This window comes from Mizuhopecten yessoensis, unplaced genomic scaffold (genome assembly GCF_002113885.1).
Source record: "Mizuhopecten yessoensis strain PY_sf001 unplaced genomic scaffold, ASM211388v2 scaffold917, whole genome shotgun sequence".
Taxonomy (NCBI): Eukaryota; Metazoa; Mollusca; class Bivalvia; order Pectinida; family Pectinidae; genus Mizuhopecten; species Mizuhopecten yessoensis.
The window spans coordinates 324,461-342,230 of NW_018403786.1; the positions used below are offsets into that span (position 1 = coordinate 324,461).

The 17,770-nt window shown below is 37.2% G+C and overlaps 1 protein-coding gene across 6 annotated transcripts in view; it reads left to right on the top strand.

The window, feature by feature from the left end:
- LOC110454557 (6-phosphofructo-2-kinase/fructose-2,6-bisphosphatase-like) overlaps positions 1 to 17,770 on the top strand; it is a 63,363-nt gene that overhangs the window by 6,039 nt on the left and 39,554 nt on the right. Inside the window, exon 1 of one of the 6 annotated variants that reach the window (XM_021504149.1) lies at positions 7,038 to 7,339. The exons of 1 other annotated variant lie outside the window; for it this stretch is intronic. In XM_021504149.1, the coding sequence (XP_021359824.1) occupies positions 7,303 to 7,339 (37 nt within the window). In that variant the 5' untranslated portion in view covers positions 7,038 to 7,302. Of the gene's footprint in view, positions 1 to 7,037; positions 7,340 to 13,709; positions 14,139 to 17,770 lie in introns of those variants that run through there. 4 more of the 6 variants (XR_002463387.1, XR_002463386.1, XM_021504132.1 and 1 more) reach the window with 4 other exon arrangements.

The following is a 17,770-nucleotide window of genomic DNA, read 5'->3' on the forward strand; positions in this document are numbered from 1 at the left end:
GGTTAGTGGTGGGGGGGGCACCAACTTTTCCTCTTAACAATTTCCATCAATGTTTATAAACACAAAGGTCAAGTATGGAATACATTTGATGAGTATTTCAGGGTCCAAAGGTCAATGGGAAGGTCACTGTTGCTATCTTTAGGTCAACCACAGGTCTAACGCACCATTCATGCATGTCTTATACAGTTACAGACCTTTTCTAGTCCTAATTACGACAACTCCACATTGTATGTGGATGCATATTCCACTTGGACTCATACCATGATTTCGTAGCCGTAGGTAAAAGGTTGTCTTGTATACCCAGATTTGTTGTGATGATGTTTGTGTGCTGGCCATGGGAGCCCAGCTTTGTTGTGATGATGTTTGTGTGCTGGCCATGGGAGCCCAGCTTTGTTGTGATGATGTTTGTGTGCTGGCCATGGGAGCCCAGCTTTGTTGTGATGATGTTTGTGTGCTGGCCATGGGAGCCCAGCTTTGTTGTGATGATGTTTGTGTGCTGGCCATGGGAGCCCAGCTTTGTTGTGATGATGTTTGTGTGCTGGCCATGGGAGCCCAGCTTTGTTGTGATGATGTTTGTGTGCTGGCCATGGGAGCCCAGCTTTGTTGTGATGATGTTTGTGTGCTGGCCATGGGAGCCCAGCTTTGTTGTGATGATGTTTGTGTGCTGGCCATGGGAGCCCAGCTTTGTTGTCATGATGTTTGTATGCTGGCCATGGGAGCCCAGCTTTGTTGTGATGATGTTTTTGTGCTGGCCATGGGAGCCGAGATTTGTTGTCATGATGTTTGTATGCTGGCCATGGGAGCCCATATTTGTTGTCATGATGTTTGTATGCTGGCCATGGGAGCCCAGATTTGTTGGGATGATGTTTGTGTGCTGGCCATGGGAGCCGAGATTTGTTGTCATGATGTTTGTATGCTGGCCATGGGAGCCCATATTTGTTGTCATGATGTTTGTGTGCTGGCCATGGGAGCCCAGATTTGTTGGGATGATGTTTGTGTGCTGGCCATGGGAGCCGAGATTTGTTGTCATGATGTTTGTATGCTGGCCATGGGAGCCCATATTTGTTGTCATGATGTTTGTGTGCTGGCCATGGGAGCCCAGATTTGTTGGGATGATGTTTGTATGCTGGCCATGGGAGCCCAGAGTTTCCTTTGACACACCCTGTTCTTACTCCTTGAATTTGACCTAGATTTATCTGGTGAGTGTCCTTGATGAAGCTAACCTAACCTTTACAGAAGACCTGGTCTTATTCTACTTGTACTTTTCAAGGTCTCGATATGTTAATATTGTTTGCAGTGTACCTTTACCTTTGTATGGGCTGATAAAATATGTAAATTAAGGTGCAAAATATATATGAGAATAGAGATGACAATAAATTGACAGGTGGATGCAGATGGTTTAAGTGTATGTACACTTAATACGTGTTATAAATCAATGTGGGAAGTGGTAATCAAATTGACAAATTTGTTGGCTATATATGCTCTGTTTAAAACCTGGTTATAGTGTGTGAAAGTCTATAACCCCCTCGTCTCGATTCAGATCTGCCAACCTTGGCATATCCAAGTGTCTTTCTTTATCTTCCTCTTGAACAGGTCATATTCTCTATCCACCACTTTGGAATGATTCCAGTTGACTGTCAGTAACATGATTGTGCTGTGTGACATGATCTGTAGTTGCTTATTTATTGATACTGTGCTTTGATTCTCAAACTTGTTCCTTTCTGAGCGGGTGAAATTCTTTCTTTCATGTGTTTCTGTGTCTTTTTGGTGTACAACGTCATGTCTGACTGTGTGTGTGTGTGGGGCTTGATTATGTAAACACAGATTTGTTTGACTATACAATTCTCACATACCGGGTGACAGACTCTGTCCTAAGATGAATTAAACACAAGAACAAATATAGATACACATTCATGTTCAAAAGTCATGTTTGTTCCATTTAAATATCATACTTTTCAACCCTCCCTATTTGGGAGGGAGACTCCCTATTTTGGACCGTTGAATTTAATGTTTCCAGCCAGTGAATTTGCTAATTAAAACTATTCCTATATTTTAAGTAAAAGATCTTATGATTTCATCTGAACTAAAAATATGCCATTTTAAAGTGTTATTTTCCCCCTAAGTATAAGTACAAACATTTTATTTATATTTCAAATTTTGAGCTCAGGGAATCTCCCACATGGCAAAAGGTTGGCAAGTATGTAATATTCATGTGATGAAGTAAACATACTGTAGATATAATTCTCGATAAATAACATCTACAAAAAAAGAAGTACTTTCTATAATACGTGCTGAATTTATTCTATAACTACTGTATACAGAGAAATTTTCGCTGCAGTTTAAATTTTGCGTTTTCGCCCTCAAGAAGGCGAATTTATGTTCACAGTAAATATTATATAAATATGACATTCATTAGCAGGTGACAGTGAATATTGTCAACCCGAGAAAAACCATTGTCACCCGAGGCTTCGCCTCGGGTGACAATGGGTTTTTGAGTATGACAATAGTATGACAATATTCACTGTCACCTGCTAATGAATGTCATATCTATTTTGTTCCACCAAAAGTCTTTGTAGCTCAGAAACGGCAGCGAACCTCGATAATGACATCTTGTTTGTTGATAGTCTGCTGTTTACAATCGCTATCGCACCGGCGCTTGATAAAATTGGCTGTTGCCGTCAAACGTTCTTGTGACCATCCAATGGGGAAACGAAGCGGTGAACGCACATTTCTCGCGCATGTGATATTTTTCACTGTCTCATGGCAATATCACCCGCGCCCCTTACAACCAATGTATTTTCGGAGTGTGACAGAGATTTTTGTTTAGTTTTCTCCCAACCAATCAAATAGCTAGAAATTCACTTGAGGTGTAACAAGAGTAAATGAATAATTGTAGATAAACTAAAAATACCTAGCCAGAACTAATGTGTTCCACTAAACATTGATGATGCATGTGTGTATGGTTGTGTTGATATCCCTGAAGTTGAAGTAATTAGATCATGAAATAGAGCAGCACATAAACCCTGTTCATTTTAGAAGTTGTCATTCATAAATATAAACAAAATGTTTATGGATCGATAAGAATCTTTACATGTCCTAAAGGAGACTAAAATAGATCATAAGTCCCTTAAGTTCCTTACAAATCACAATATATGTGTTTATATGCAAGATGGTTTCCTAGAATTTGAGATAAAGAATGAATGATTTGCTGAATGCCTGCAACTGCTTTACCCAATGCAAAATAGGCCTCCTTAGACCATATATATACATGTATATATGCAAAATACACAGATTGCAGCCATTTATACACATTCTTAATATGCAAATGTGTTGTTTAATACACCTGTATAGGGTAGTAGAGTGTGTTTACATATATAACACTAGTGATGGGCAATCGGTTTAAAATCATAATCAGTGATCGGTTTGTAATAGGAAGTAGTAAACCAATTCATGATCGTTTGCATCATCTGATATAATTTTTTTGGGACTGAATACTCAAATAAAGTGAGAACACTACTATTACATCAATGGATAGAGTTGTTTACCATTCATTAGGTTTCGTTTTTTTTATGCCCCCGCCATAAAATGGGGGGGGGGGGGGGGGCCATATAGTGTTGCCCATGTCCGTCGCGTCGTGTTGCGTCGCGTCCCGTCCCATCCATGAGTGGGGGCATATATGTCTTACAGACATTTTCTAGTATAATTAATGGTTATCAAGCAACTTTTATACATTTTTATCAATCATATACACTGTGTAGGAAAAATTATACTTTCAAAGCATACTTGACATGGAAGACATTTAAATACTTTATACTTTGATTTCCATGATGAACCAATTATATCGATTATGGAGTTTGTAATCGATAATCGGAATTGGAAAGGGCAAAGCGATCAATTTTCGATTATTATCGAACACCTGCCCAATACATGTACTAGTGTATACCAGTACAGGTTACAATTAGCTGTAATAACATATAGCTTCTGCCAGGAGACAATTTGGGAGGCGGGGTATTAATGTCAGTTATATAGGATACAGATGTGCAGTGTGTCATATATTATAGGTTGTGATGACTGAAATAGCAAAGGTTTAATATTAGATGTGGTTGCTCAAATGTCTTCCGCCCAGATTATTAGTTTATTCATAACATATATATCTGTAAGGTGAAAAGAATTTCAGTCATGCTGCTTCGTAGTGATAGGAAAGTTTTCTACTGTACTGTACATGTACAGAATACCATACCTACATGTACAAGTCACCTTCAGCAAGGTTATGTCACTATATATATAGCTACAGTGTGTTTATATACAGTATCCCTGACCAAGGAACTATATATAGGTCAAGTTTAGTGGACATTCAACTGATTTGGACAATATCCAATATATACACATCAGGTATATATATACATGTATGTGTTTATGTTGATATAATTGTTGGAGTGCCTATATTATGACCTGTCAAAAAAGTAAGTCAGTTTCATCAAGTGAATATTTGGTATTATAATTCATGCCAAATCTCTCTTATTCTTGATTGAAACATTAATATATTATTCTATCAACATTTTATCAGGAAGACTATGTTTCTTTTATTTTTAAGGACTGATCTGTAAAAAAATGTCATTGTTTAATAAGTAAGTAACTACCATAGTATATAAAAAATAAATAATTCGAAACAATGCTAGTAGTGTATTCAGCTCTTTGTCTAAAATAATCCTGATGCAGGTTTTCATGGTGTGGAGAAAAAAAATACTGACAGAATTTGAAAGCATGTAAATACTGACCTGAGTAATAATCAATAAATAATTTATTTAGAATATTCAAATAATTTCTAAAACACGGTTACACTGTAACAGTACCAAAATCTCTCTATCAGTAAATGGCCAATTTCGCTGCTTCAAAACCATAATCCAACTGTCTGCTTAAAGTCAGAGCTGACAAGTATGTATTGATACCCACTATTAAGGTATATGCGTACACCAGTTGACAATGTGAAATCCTGTTTCATCATGACCACGGCCTGGCAGCCTGTTACAGTGGGCCCTACATGTGACAAATTGTGACTGTTCACAATTTCACTCATGTCCTTTGAATAAGAACAATTTCCATGCTTCATGTATCAGAATGTGCATGATAAATTTACATATGTATATATATAAGGCAGTGTAGGAGTTACCGGGTGCAGGACTTCATATGTATATATAGTGTATGAGACAAGAGGACCATGTGACGGGCGTATGGCAAAAGCCTGAAAGTTTCTTTGTAAGGACACCTTGAGTAATTGGGCTATGTGATTATGTATACAGTACTATATCTGGTACCATTTCCCACGTGGGCCTATACAAACCATCCAGACGTTTGTCTGTGACCATTTTAAGAATAGCCCCGAATACCAGTATGTACAGTTTACAGTTCACAGTACTCACAAATATATATATGTACCGTTGTTATGTGTACATATATGTCAAGATATCGGGCAATACACAATGTAACTTGATTATCATACGTAACTAAATAATCAGTGTGATATCTGCTGAAGCTGGTCGATCATGTGCATGTCAATTCATGAATTGTCAAATACCTGGTGTGCACTATCAGCTAGATATCTGATTTGGAGAAGTCTCGTCATGGTAAGCTTGTCATTTGGAGCAGTTGCATGCATGTGAACAGCAGCAGAGAGTTATTTCAGTCCATCATAATCTACCTATTTAGTGCATAGGTCAGATCGAGGCACATAAGTGTACTTGTGAATTTCAGGATATTAAAAATATAATTGGATTCATGAGGTGAACTGAAATCAATCTGCGATTATGTGTTAATAACCTGCTATTATCACAAAATAATCTGTGATTCAGTGATTGCCTGTAAATAATCTGTGATTCAGTGATTACCTGTAAATAATCTGTGATTCAGTGATACCTGTAAATAATCTGTGATTCAGTGATTACCTGTAATAATCTGGATTTCCAGTAAATAATCAGTGGTTTTTTGATTACCAGTAAATAATTTGTGATTATCATTGAAAAAATCTGTGATTGTTAGTTTAAAAAGAAAACATTGCGATTATTATAATTACCAGCAGGTACGGACCGACTGGATTTGTTGTGGATAGACGCACGTACAAGGTTTTAAAAATTTGTCTACCAGTTTGTAATAATTGTTTTGAAGGAGTGACAGCTGCCATCAGTGTCACTGTGACAAATATGCAATGCAATTTTACAAATTAAAACCAGATGTGAAAATACTTGTACATAATATGTGACACTATTTTGTATATTTCTTAACATTGACATGTCATCTGATCTATTGACATTTATATATTCTGGGAAGTAGTTCAGCAGATATTGACTTTGGCGACGTTGCAGGTGTGACTGCACTGACTTTTCTGCATCTGTTCGGCTGTGGAATAACTTCGGTGTGCCTGATAACCTGACTATATATAGATATATATATGATGACCTGTCAATGTCATACATGGACAGGATGTCTGTGACAGTGTAGACGTGAAAGTTGTATCGCATTACAGACAATACTTATGTATTATACTGTCAGACTGCAGACTAGAATCGATTAGCTATACATGTGCCCAAAAGTGCATATTAAGCATGCCATGTCTGACTGTTTGCACCTGTTACCGGACGGAAGCTGTGATTTGACCGTCAAGAAAAATTTCCTTAATCTTTTATCAACTGACGTTATCCATCGTGAAGAGTATATCATGTTACCAGTTTGACAGGTCAACAGGACGTGAAAAGTTAGAAAACTGTATAAGGAACAGTTTTCCTTTTAAGATTCTGTCAAAATTAATATTATAAAGATTAACTTTCTGACAACTGCTATTTATAGGTAAAGTGAAAGTACAAAGTTTGAGAATAGCTCAGAATGCTTTGGGTGAAACAGAGTTTATAGACTAGAGTCTGATTATTATAGATAAACGGGCATAAAGGTTAAAAAGGATAAAGTCAATGATTAATGATAAAGTGGAATTATATGTTATTGGAGAAAGTCTGGTTATACGTACATCAACTATAAAGTGTGATTACCTAAGGTAAAGAGTAACTTGAATGTGTTCTTACCTTGAAGCCTTGGACATGGTACAATATGCACACAGTTACAATGGATTAAGTACTACGTGTTGAGGTACTACTTACATTACCGAAGTATCTACATGTGTGTTCCATTATAAGAGGTGCTGACCAGTACTAATCAATGCTGCGAGCGCAGATCCTGTAGAGGTCGACTGGCCTATAAACGTTAACCCTTGATACCCACAATAAGTGTGTTATTGTGCCTCATCGTCAGCAAAAGATGCCTACAGGAATTTTCTTCAATGCATTTGTGGCAGGTAAATATCCACTTTATTTTAGCTGTATATCATTTTGTATATCTTATAATTCCATTTAAAGTGGGAGTAATGTGTTTTTTTTCAACCATGTTACAAGAATCCAGGTGACCTGGGTTTCGTCCATTGGACTGCCTTATCCATTACCAGTAGCCTAGCTTGCTTTGATGAAATCAGTGGTATAAAGTTATAATTTGCTGTCTTCTTGCATTGGGTCCACATTGATCTATGAGTTAAGTCCAAATGGTTTCCAGAGTGTTTTCTTATATGATTTCAGAATTACACAGATACACAGATTTTATTCTGACTGTAGGACTTGAAAAAAAATTCCTCTGCTGTCAGCTCAATAAGGTTTGAACAAATTCTGACAAGAGCATGGACATTTGAATAACGTTAATCATTAATAGTTGAGGTGAAAAAAGTAAATTATACATAAATTCCCAATTAGAGTAATAAGTGTTCAAAACATTAATTTGATAATTGTTTATTAGAAAGTATATTTAGTTCATATATTTATCTACGGGTGGATAATAAAATTGGTTCTACATGTGGAAATATAATGGTTTAATTTTCAGGTTAAAAGGTCATGGTCACTTTTACTATCAAATCATTTTCTAAGATGAAACTGACAAAATTGATATGTGGATTCTGCAAGTTTTATTTATTCGATTTGACTCCTCATGCATACAGGACTTCCTTGTCCAAAGTACAGTACTTCCTTTGAAATGCTTTCATTTTCATCAATTCCAACGAAGGTTTTGGTTTAGTTTATAAAAAGAAGGTTTTAACGGTTTATTCAATTCTAAGCAATGTTATCCTAATCTAAATTTATTAAATGGAATTCATTAATAATTATATAAATGAAGCAAGAGGAGAAAAATGCATGGCCAGATGGGGATGCAAAATCAGACCCTCGACGGACGCTCTACCAATTGAGCTACCTGGTCGCCAACAATTGACCCAGTCCAGTTCCACTATATTCCTCCGTCCTTTTTCTAAGTCTTTGCTCCCAAAGATAACACTATTTACAACCCAGGTTCGGGTTTCCCCTTGCCAAAACTACACACAATTCTTGAAACAAGGGTTGGTCACAGGCATCACTAAAATAGGAAAAGAAAAAAAGCATGGCCAGACTGAGACTTGGACCTGGAACCCTCCAAACTCTTGACAGATGCTCTGCCATTTAAACTACCTATATATATATAGCTAGTCACCGGCAAACAACAGTCCAGGTCCCCTACATAAATCGATCTATATTGGTCTATTTTATAGAGATATACTTTTCAGGATTATATAATTTATATACACATTAAATCCAAGACACGCCGCCGGTTTGTACACATACTGTGTTGAGAATATCCTGTTCTTCCAATAACATATGTTAATCATGCATAATGTCACAAGTGTTACATTTGTGACAACATACAAAAATTGCTATATTATCTTGAAGATCAATTTGTCTTTACCTGGAATTGGAAATGGAAATACAGTTATCTGTCAGCTGTGACTTGTGTAATGGACTAAAACATGCATGATATAATGCAGGTGATCTGTCACAAATGTAGAAATTCCTGTTATAAAGTCCTGTTTGTGTAAACAAGAAGTGGCTTTCTCCTCCTGTACATGTAGCATTTTGTGTAGTGAGATCTGCTGTATGTACAGTTACCTGTTATGGAACATCTCATGATTCTTCTGCCAAAGGACCAAGGTGAGCTTATGCCATACTGTGGCGTCCGTCGTCCGTCCGTCCGTCCGTCGTCCGTCCGTCAACAATTTCTTTAAACGTCTTCTTCTTCTTAACCACTGATTGGAATTCAACTAAATTTGACTGGAAGCATCCCTAGGTGGTGGGGATTCAAAATTGTACGAATGGTGGGGCTGACCCCACAGGGGGCTGTGGGGCGGGGCAAAAAGGGGGCAATTTGGTTAAACTGCTTTAAGCGACTTCTTCTCTGAAGCTAAGTGATGGATATCAACCATATTAGACTGGAAGCATCCAAAGGTTGTGGAGATTCAAAAGTGTACAAATGGTTGGGCTGACCCCCCAGGGGGCTGAGGGGCGGGGCAAAAAGGGGGCAAGTTGGTTAAACTGCTTTAAGCGACTTCTTCTCTGGAGCTAAGTGATGGATATCAACCATATTAGACTGGAAGCATCCCTAGGTTGTGGAGATTCAAAATTGTACAAATGGTTGGGCTGACCCCCCAGGGGGCTGAGGGGCGGGGCCAAAAAGGGGTAATTTGGCTATATTTCTACAAACTCCTTCTTCAGTAGAACTATGCACTGGATATCGATCATATTTGGTCAGAAGCATTCATAGAAGGCAGGGATTCAAAATTGTACAAATGTTGGGGCTGACCCCCCAGGCTAAGGGGTGGGGCCAAAAAAACTTTATTGCCTGGAAATGGTTGGGATACCCACCATATAACCACATATACAATTGCTGAGTATAAAGAGAAGAATGCACATTTGCTTCCGGGATGGCCCTAGGGTCTGGCCTCACCCTTGGAAACATAGTCCTTGGGCCGTAACTTAAAAACGGGTGAGAGCCCCACCCCAAAACTATATATACAAATGCTGGGCATAAAGAGACGAATGCAGTCATGATATTAGAATTGACCACAGGGTTTGCCCCACCCTTGCAGACTTAACCCCTGGGCCATAACTTTGAAACGTTTGAGATCCCCACCCCAAAACTATATATACAAATGCTGGGCAAAAAGAGACGAATGCAGTCATGATATTAGAATAGACCCTTGGGTCTGACCGAACCCCTAGGGACCTAGTTTCTTGGTCACAGCTTGGAAACAGTTGAGATCCCCGACCTATAACCATATAGACAATTGCTGAGTATAAAGAGATGAATGCACATATGCTTCCAGGATGGCCTTGGGGACTGCCCCACCCCTGGAGACTTAACCCCTGGGTCATAACTTTGAAACGGTTAAGATCCCCACCCCAAAACTATATATACAAATGCTGGGCAAAAAGAGACAAATGCAGTCATGATATTAGAATTGACCTGGGGTCTGGCCATAACCATAGGGACCTAGTTTCTGAGTCACAGATTGGAAACAGTTGAGATCCCCACCCCATAACCATAAATAAAATTGCTGGGCATGAACAATCGAATACAGATATATATGTTACAAGGATTGGCCTTGGGGTCTGGCATATTCCCATGGATCTCATTTGGAGAATATTCTACCATGATTGCTTAGATAATCCAGATGAGCGATACAGGCCCTATGGGTCTCTTGTATTTGTGCATCTCATCATGTTTTGGAAATTAAAAATTAAATTTGGACCGTAAACAATGAATGGATATATGTATTGAAAAAAAAATGGTGAAATAAGGAAGAGTTGAAGATAAAATCCTGTAAGGAAAGTGGCTGTAATGTACATAATGATCATGTTACATACAGCACAATATGTTATGGCTCAAGGGAGACAACTCTGAGAACTTTGTTTGTATTTTTGCAAGTAGTTGAATTTGAGAAGTTTTGTTGTATATGATTTGGTACGGTATGTCTATAGGTACACACAGCCTTTACATACTTGCCAACTGTTTTAAATTTTCATGGGGGAGATTATGCATGCTCAGAATTAAAAGCACACCGAAGAGGAAAATATCCCTTTTAAATGGCATCTTTTCAGCTGTTTTCAGAGGAAATTATTAGATGCCTTTAGTAATGTTCAATAAATTTTGTAGGTCGTCAATAAAATACCAATTTATGAGGTGCAATTATAAATTTAAATATTTCCCTTTAGTGTAAGCATAATGAACACAATATCATGATCAGTGCTTTATCTGAGTCATTTGATGTAAAGTTCATGAATTTTAAAAGTTCAATTAGTAAAATCTTAAAATAGTGGGAGTATTCGACTCATGACTCTCAGATAAATAAAATTAAACACTGCAGTATTCAATTCCTTTGAACTACAGGTTGTTTAACTCATTCACCCCTGAAATTTCATAATGAACTATACCCATCTTTGAATTGGAAGCGTTCAAATGTGTCTTCAGGGGTGAATGAGTTAATGTGCGCCTAAATTTAAATGTGCAGGTTGTTTGATGTGTGCTTGAAGGTCCTGTCACACCTAGCCGATTTATGGTCGCGGGAGCTAGGTATTTGGCGATTTTCAGGGATCGGTACTGGTACGGCAGCACAATGGTAGTACATCGTCATGACAGAACATCGGCGAAAAATTTAGCAATGGCAGGTGACGGCAGAAGTTTTTGAACAATTGTTGATATCGGTAGAGCACCAGTAGCGCCCCGTAATGGATCGGCAGCTCTCTGGTGGCCTCAATGTGTACTGTGCTGGTACTGATGTGATACTGTAGTACTAACGAATACCACCGAAGTAGTACTGATGCGCCGCCGATGTACTAACGATATACTACCGCTCTTAGTGATGCACAACAATATCACTCTGCTATAGCTCCGGTCAACGGTGGCACATCGGTATAACAACGGCTGCGCCTCGGTATAACATCTGCAGTGCATCGGGAACACTAAGGTGACAGAAAAGTGGTATTTGGTAGCACATCGGCTCTTACATTGGTACTTAATCGGTATTGCTGCGGTCAATTTTGATTTTTCAAGTGCTTTCTCGCCAGAGCTCTGCCGATTTTCTTGCTGTTGTTAATTTTTTGCTTCGGTTTAGTTCGGGCGAGTTACTTCAGTAGTGGGTGACATACCCTTAAAATGAAGGGTATCCATTGTGTACCTGTCATAAGAAAGCATTGTTTACTGACTCTCTGTATTATTGTATATTAAGTAGTTTTTACTGTTTTTCTACTAAAATTACTGAATGTAACAAAAAATTGTTACCATACTACTGTTGACTGGTCATTATCATGTGATAATCTGGTGTTTGCTACCCTACAACTATTTGACTGGTCACGTGCGATATAACTGAATGCACCTAACTGATGACTAGGACGAAGGGTGCAGGATCTTTGTCTGCCACCGCAATCGCTAGGCATAAATGATGGCAATATTTCAAAATATTAATGAAGAAGCTTTGCTGCAGTTAATTTAAAACCTCGACTCAGGGAGCAATAGAACATGACATGTTTAAAGATAATGTGTACTGATATAAAATGTTGATTTCTTACTTACATAACTTTTTGTTATCCATTGTGCCTATTGTGAAGTTGATCAAGTAACAAAACACTCTTGAAACTTCTAACACCTCAAAGTTTTGGATAATGTTTTTGCAACTGTGTGCGGATTTAAAAGGTGATAAATTGACTTTGCTAAAAACATATATATATACTGCCAGAATGTGGGAAAATAAAAAATAAATGTAATTGCAGCTGAATGACTACCCTGACACACAATATATATATAGGGGAATACGATCTGTGTCTGTGGTTTGTTTATATTAATAGCCTTTATCATGTTGTACATGCAATATCCTAGTAATAGAAGGCATTTTCAGATAGTAAACTTGCTCAACTACTAGTGTTGTTTATAAATGGCAGCCGGGTACACATTTTCAACAAAATGTTGTCGCTTTTTAAACGACCTGGTAGTGTTCATGAGCTATTATATAATATCCAGTTCCAAGTATCGAAACATCAAACTGACAGTTTTTAAATTCAAATTTCTTTGAAAGTTACAGTTTAGAAAAAAATAAAATGTTAACATAATATCATGTAATTAAGAATTTTGTTTACTCAAACTTAGCTATTTCTTGACATTTCTCCATTAATTGTCCTTTTCAATTCAGAAGATGTTACCAGGTACAAATACTATGTTAATTTTGTTGGCATTTCAGTTTGCATACAAATTGAAGATTGATCTATGGTTGCTAGAAACATTTCAGGGTTGGGGCAACCATTTGGAGCTCATAGGTGCATATATATATAATGGTGTGTGTGATTAAGAATGTACATGCAAGAAAACATCTGACTACATATACTGCATGAGAAGTTCAAGGTCATTTAGATCACAAGTACAAGGCCTTACACAGAACTTACAGTATTATAGGGTATATAGTGATGGTGTCTGTATAGCATTTGCCAAGTTAATGTACATTTCTGACTTTTCTTGCTTGTAACAACACATTCTTGCAGGAAGTAGGAGTTATAAGTGTTCACAACAACAAGGGTTTCTAGCATCAGGTGCTTGCAATCTCTGCATGTAGATTTATCAGTAGAACATTATCCAGGGAACCATTGTACTATAGAAATCATGCATAATGCATTGTTGTTTTCTACCATGAGAAAGATATTTTGATTGTTTAAATGTGATTAAATTATAGTGAAAATAGGAATATATATATGCAGAGGCTGTTCTAGGTGTTATATAAATAGAATTGGCTCCAGTCGTTCAGAACAAAAAGCTGGTGTTTTTATAGCCGGGCCTGTTCTCTGACTGAGCTATCAGCTGATGTTGTTGACAAGGATGTAGGTTACACACACCGCGATTTGTGTATAGGTAACAAGCAAGGGAAAGGGTGCAGCCATCCATACTATGTATGCGGGTCATTTTGGCCATGGTTTGTGAACACAGGATATATATGTATAACCTACACACATCCAATATCCGGGATTTCTCAAGTATGTATTGAAATGATACCAGGACTGTGTAGGTTCCGTAGTATCCTGTACCAGTGAAGATCCTGCACGTGAAATCAGATGTACATACAAGTGTGTGTAAATAACGACTTCCCCATATACAACCTCGTAAGGCAGTCGATTGCAGAATACCACCAGTGATTGTTAAAGGTTCAATGTGTTCTTCTTGCAACAGTCTCGATATCCTTCAACACGAGCATATATGGGGCACAGGTAAATTGATAGGGACTTACTTAGTATATATATATATAAAATTATTATTAGATGAATTTTTAGTTGACAGGTTGTAATATTTGTAAAACCATTTAAAGTACATTGTTTAATATTTCTTATTTATTGTACTTTTAAACTGTGATGCATGTATTAAGTGTATTTTAGTTGTATATATTTTAATATGTGAAGTTTTTTTTTTTTTTACAATTCCATACTTGTTTTACCAGCTACTAATAGTACTTGATTGTCAACAATGTTTAACAAATTTTGAACATTTTCTGAGCTTGGGGATATAGGGCTACAACTCACTGTGGCTATGTGGGAGGGAGCGCTACAGGGAAGTATTTATGCGTGAAGTAAAATTGTGTTACATGTACCTTGCTTTGCTTAAAGAATTCACAGGGTAGAGCTTGGGGATATAGGGCTACAACTCACTGTGGCTATGTGGGAGGGAGCGCTACAGGGGAGTATTTATGCGTGAAGTAAAATTGTGTTACATGTACCTTGCTTTGCTTAAAGAATTCACAGGGTAGCGCTTCTGTAAAACACTTACCAGGTAAGTGACATTGTTTGTATAGAAGGACAAGATCTGAAACAAGTTTGCTTTTAAAAAAATCGCAAGACAAAAAATTAGGGTCAAAAGAAAAATTTGTGAGGATCAATGGTAATTAATGACAATTATTGAATTTCACAAACTTTTTACATACTGTAGAAACAGGCTACCTGAGACACAAGTATAGACTTTAATGTTAGTGAATCAAAAATAGCTTGGTAGGTATGGATACCTAGAAATTGCCCTTAAAGACCAGGTCTTCTGGCTAAGGTTAACTCATTCACCCCTGAAGTTTCATAATGAACTATTCCAACCTTTGAATTGGAAGAGTTCAAATGTGTCTTCAGGGGTGAATGAGTTAAAACCTGTCTTAACTGACATTAACAAAAAACAGTATTTGGTTGGAAAAGGCAGTTGGTAGATAATGTCTGGTTTTAGGATAGAGAAACTGGCCCTTTAGGCTATACATATGTAAATGTAGGTATATTACAGGATTTTGTTAGACTGGGGTTGGTGAAGTCACTTTTACTATATATCATATTAAAATTAGACTCACACATACATGTACACATAATTTATATTTGGCCTGAAGCCTCGTTCCCAGTGAAAAAAATTCTCAGGATTGTATGACCTAAAATTATTTGATCAAGTCACGCAATAAGTATAGAGTCAGGATTATCTGCTTCATCTTAACACAGTTCTCATTTGATAAAATAAATTGTAGCTTCTCCTCAAAACTAAAATTCATAAAATCATTAACAATGTCTGTAGCTTTATAATATAAAATGTCACGAATTTCATCATAAATTGGACATCGGGTGATTGTGTGCTCCTTATCCTCAACCTATTCCTCCTGTTCTGCCAATAGAATTATATAATAGTTATAACCAGTCATCCTTGCGTGTTACATGTTACATTAACTGCCCCAATGAAATTCTATGTATATATTGTCTTTTTGATTTCATGATCAAATGCACGCATATCTTTTGATAACTGTCTGTGTCTAAGACAAACATACGTGTAGGAATCTCGTAATTAAAGCATTTTAAGCAAGCCTAGGCCTGTAGGTGTACATATATATATATATATTAAAATTTAATGGGAATCTGAATTCAATAAAGTACAAGTATATCAAAAGGTTTAAGTCAAGCTTGAATTTAAAGATGAACGAACCAAGTTCAAAGAATTATTGAATGTTTTATAATGCAGCTTGAAATATGAAATATAAATACATGTAAACATGTACAAATGTATAGGAAATATAAAAAAATCTTTGACTGTCTAGATCCCTTTTCTTTTAGCCTTTTATCCCTCCTGGACTCTTCAGGAAAATGTTGTATGCATACATGTACACTGTAGGCCTATATAAGAGTTCCCATCAAATGTGACTTTTCAAGCAAACATTATTATGAAGTGAACTTCAGAGAGTTTTATAAAATTCAGATGTAATTTGGAACTGGTGTGATAGTTTATTTATCCTACTCAACAAAAGCTTACACATTTTGCACATTTTTAGAACATAAAAATTATAAAAAGAAAACACCCCGAGATGTGCCGTTGTTTTGAATTTGTAGTGCCATAGTGCTGTTCATTGTGATTTCACATTACCCTTGGGTGATTAGATAAAGAAACTAAGTAATCATGTCAGTACACTACCTAAAGCCCAGATTTTTTTATGGTAAAGTACATGTATACAAGGTTTTGTAAATGGTTTGAATTCTTGTTTAAACTGGTTATATCCAGAAAACTTGTATTTGCTATCTGGAAACAAACAGATATTGAAAATATTTTTTAGAAGTTTTGTATGAGTATAAAACGATTCTGGTGTAAAGCATAGAAATTCCACATACTCACGTTTACTGTGCACAGAAATTCTGCCACGAAAATGTAACAAGCATGCATGCAAATTACATGTCTGAATCTTGGCAAGCATTTCGACATGTACCCTCATCTCTAACTCGATAGAGAGGAACTTTTTGCTGCCTTCCTGAAATCAGATCAAGATTACGCAAATTCTTTGTTTTTGTGAGGCTGAGTTGGGTGTTTTACGCCAGGATTGTTGGGTTTGTTTTGTGTGTTGCTGAGCTGGGTGTTTTACGCCAGGATGGTTGGGTTTGTTTTGTGTGTTGCTGAGTTGGGTGTTTTATGCCAGGATGGTTGGGTTTGTTTTGTGAGGCTGAGTTTAATGTTTTGTGATAAGTTGAGTGGGTTTGTTTGTATGGTACTGAGTATGAGATATGCGTCATTTCTTGATCAAGTTGGTTAAAGCTGGAGTAATTGTCCATGTGATTGGATGACTTTAGTTAGAGATTATTGTTGGTGACCATGGCGGTCTGATTGATTGTGAACCTTGTCTGTATACCTTGTGATTGGATGACTTTAGTTAGAGATTATTGTTGGTGACCATGGTGGTCTGATTGATTGTCAACCTTGTCTGTAGACCTTGTGGTTGGTGGACTTTGTTTGATTGACCTTGTGGCTGGTTGACCTTGGTAGATTGACTTCAGGATTTGATAACTTGATTGACCGTAGTTGGTTCATTGTTGTTTGTGTGTTGACCTTGTGGCTGGTTTACCTTGGTAGATTGACTTCAGGACTTGATAACTTGATTGACCGTAGTTGGTTCATTGTTGTTTGTGTGTTGACCTTGTGGTTGGTAGATGGACCTTGTGGTAGGACCAGCAACAATCAATTAAGGTCAACCAGTCACAATGGTCAATCCACCAAGATCAATCCACCAAAGTGGTAAGGTCAAACCTTGGTTCTTTGACCTTGGTGAAGTGAATGTTGCTGGTCAACCTTAGTTTGTTGGCCTCAGAAGATCTTGGTAGATTATGACCTTGTGGTTGATTGACATTTTGCTTGGTTGACTTTGTGGTTGGTTGACCTTGTGGTTGATTGATCATGTGGTTGATTGACCTTGTTGTTGATTGACCTAGTGATTGATTGACCTTGTTGTTGATTGACCTTGTAGTTGATTGACCTTGTGATTGATTGACCTTGTGGTTGGTTGATCTTGTAGTTAGTTGACTTTGTAGTTAGTTGACCTTGTGGTTGATTGACTTTGTGTTTGATTGAC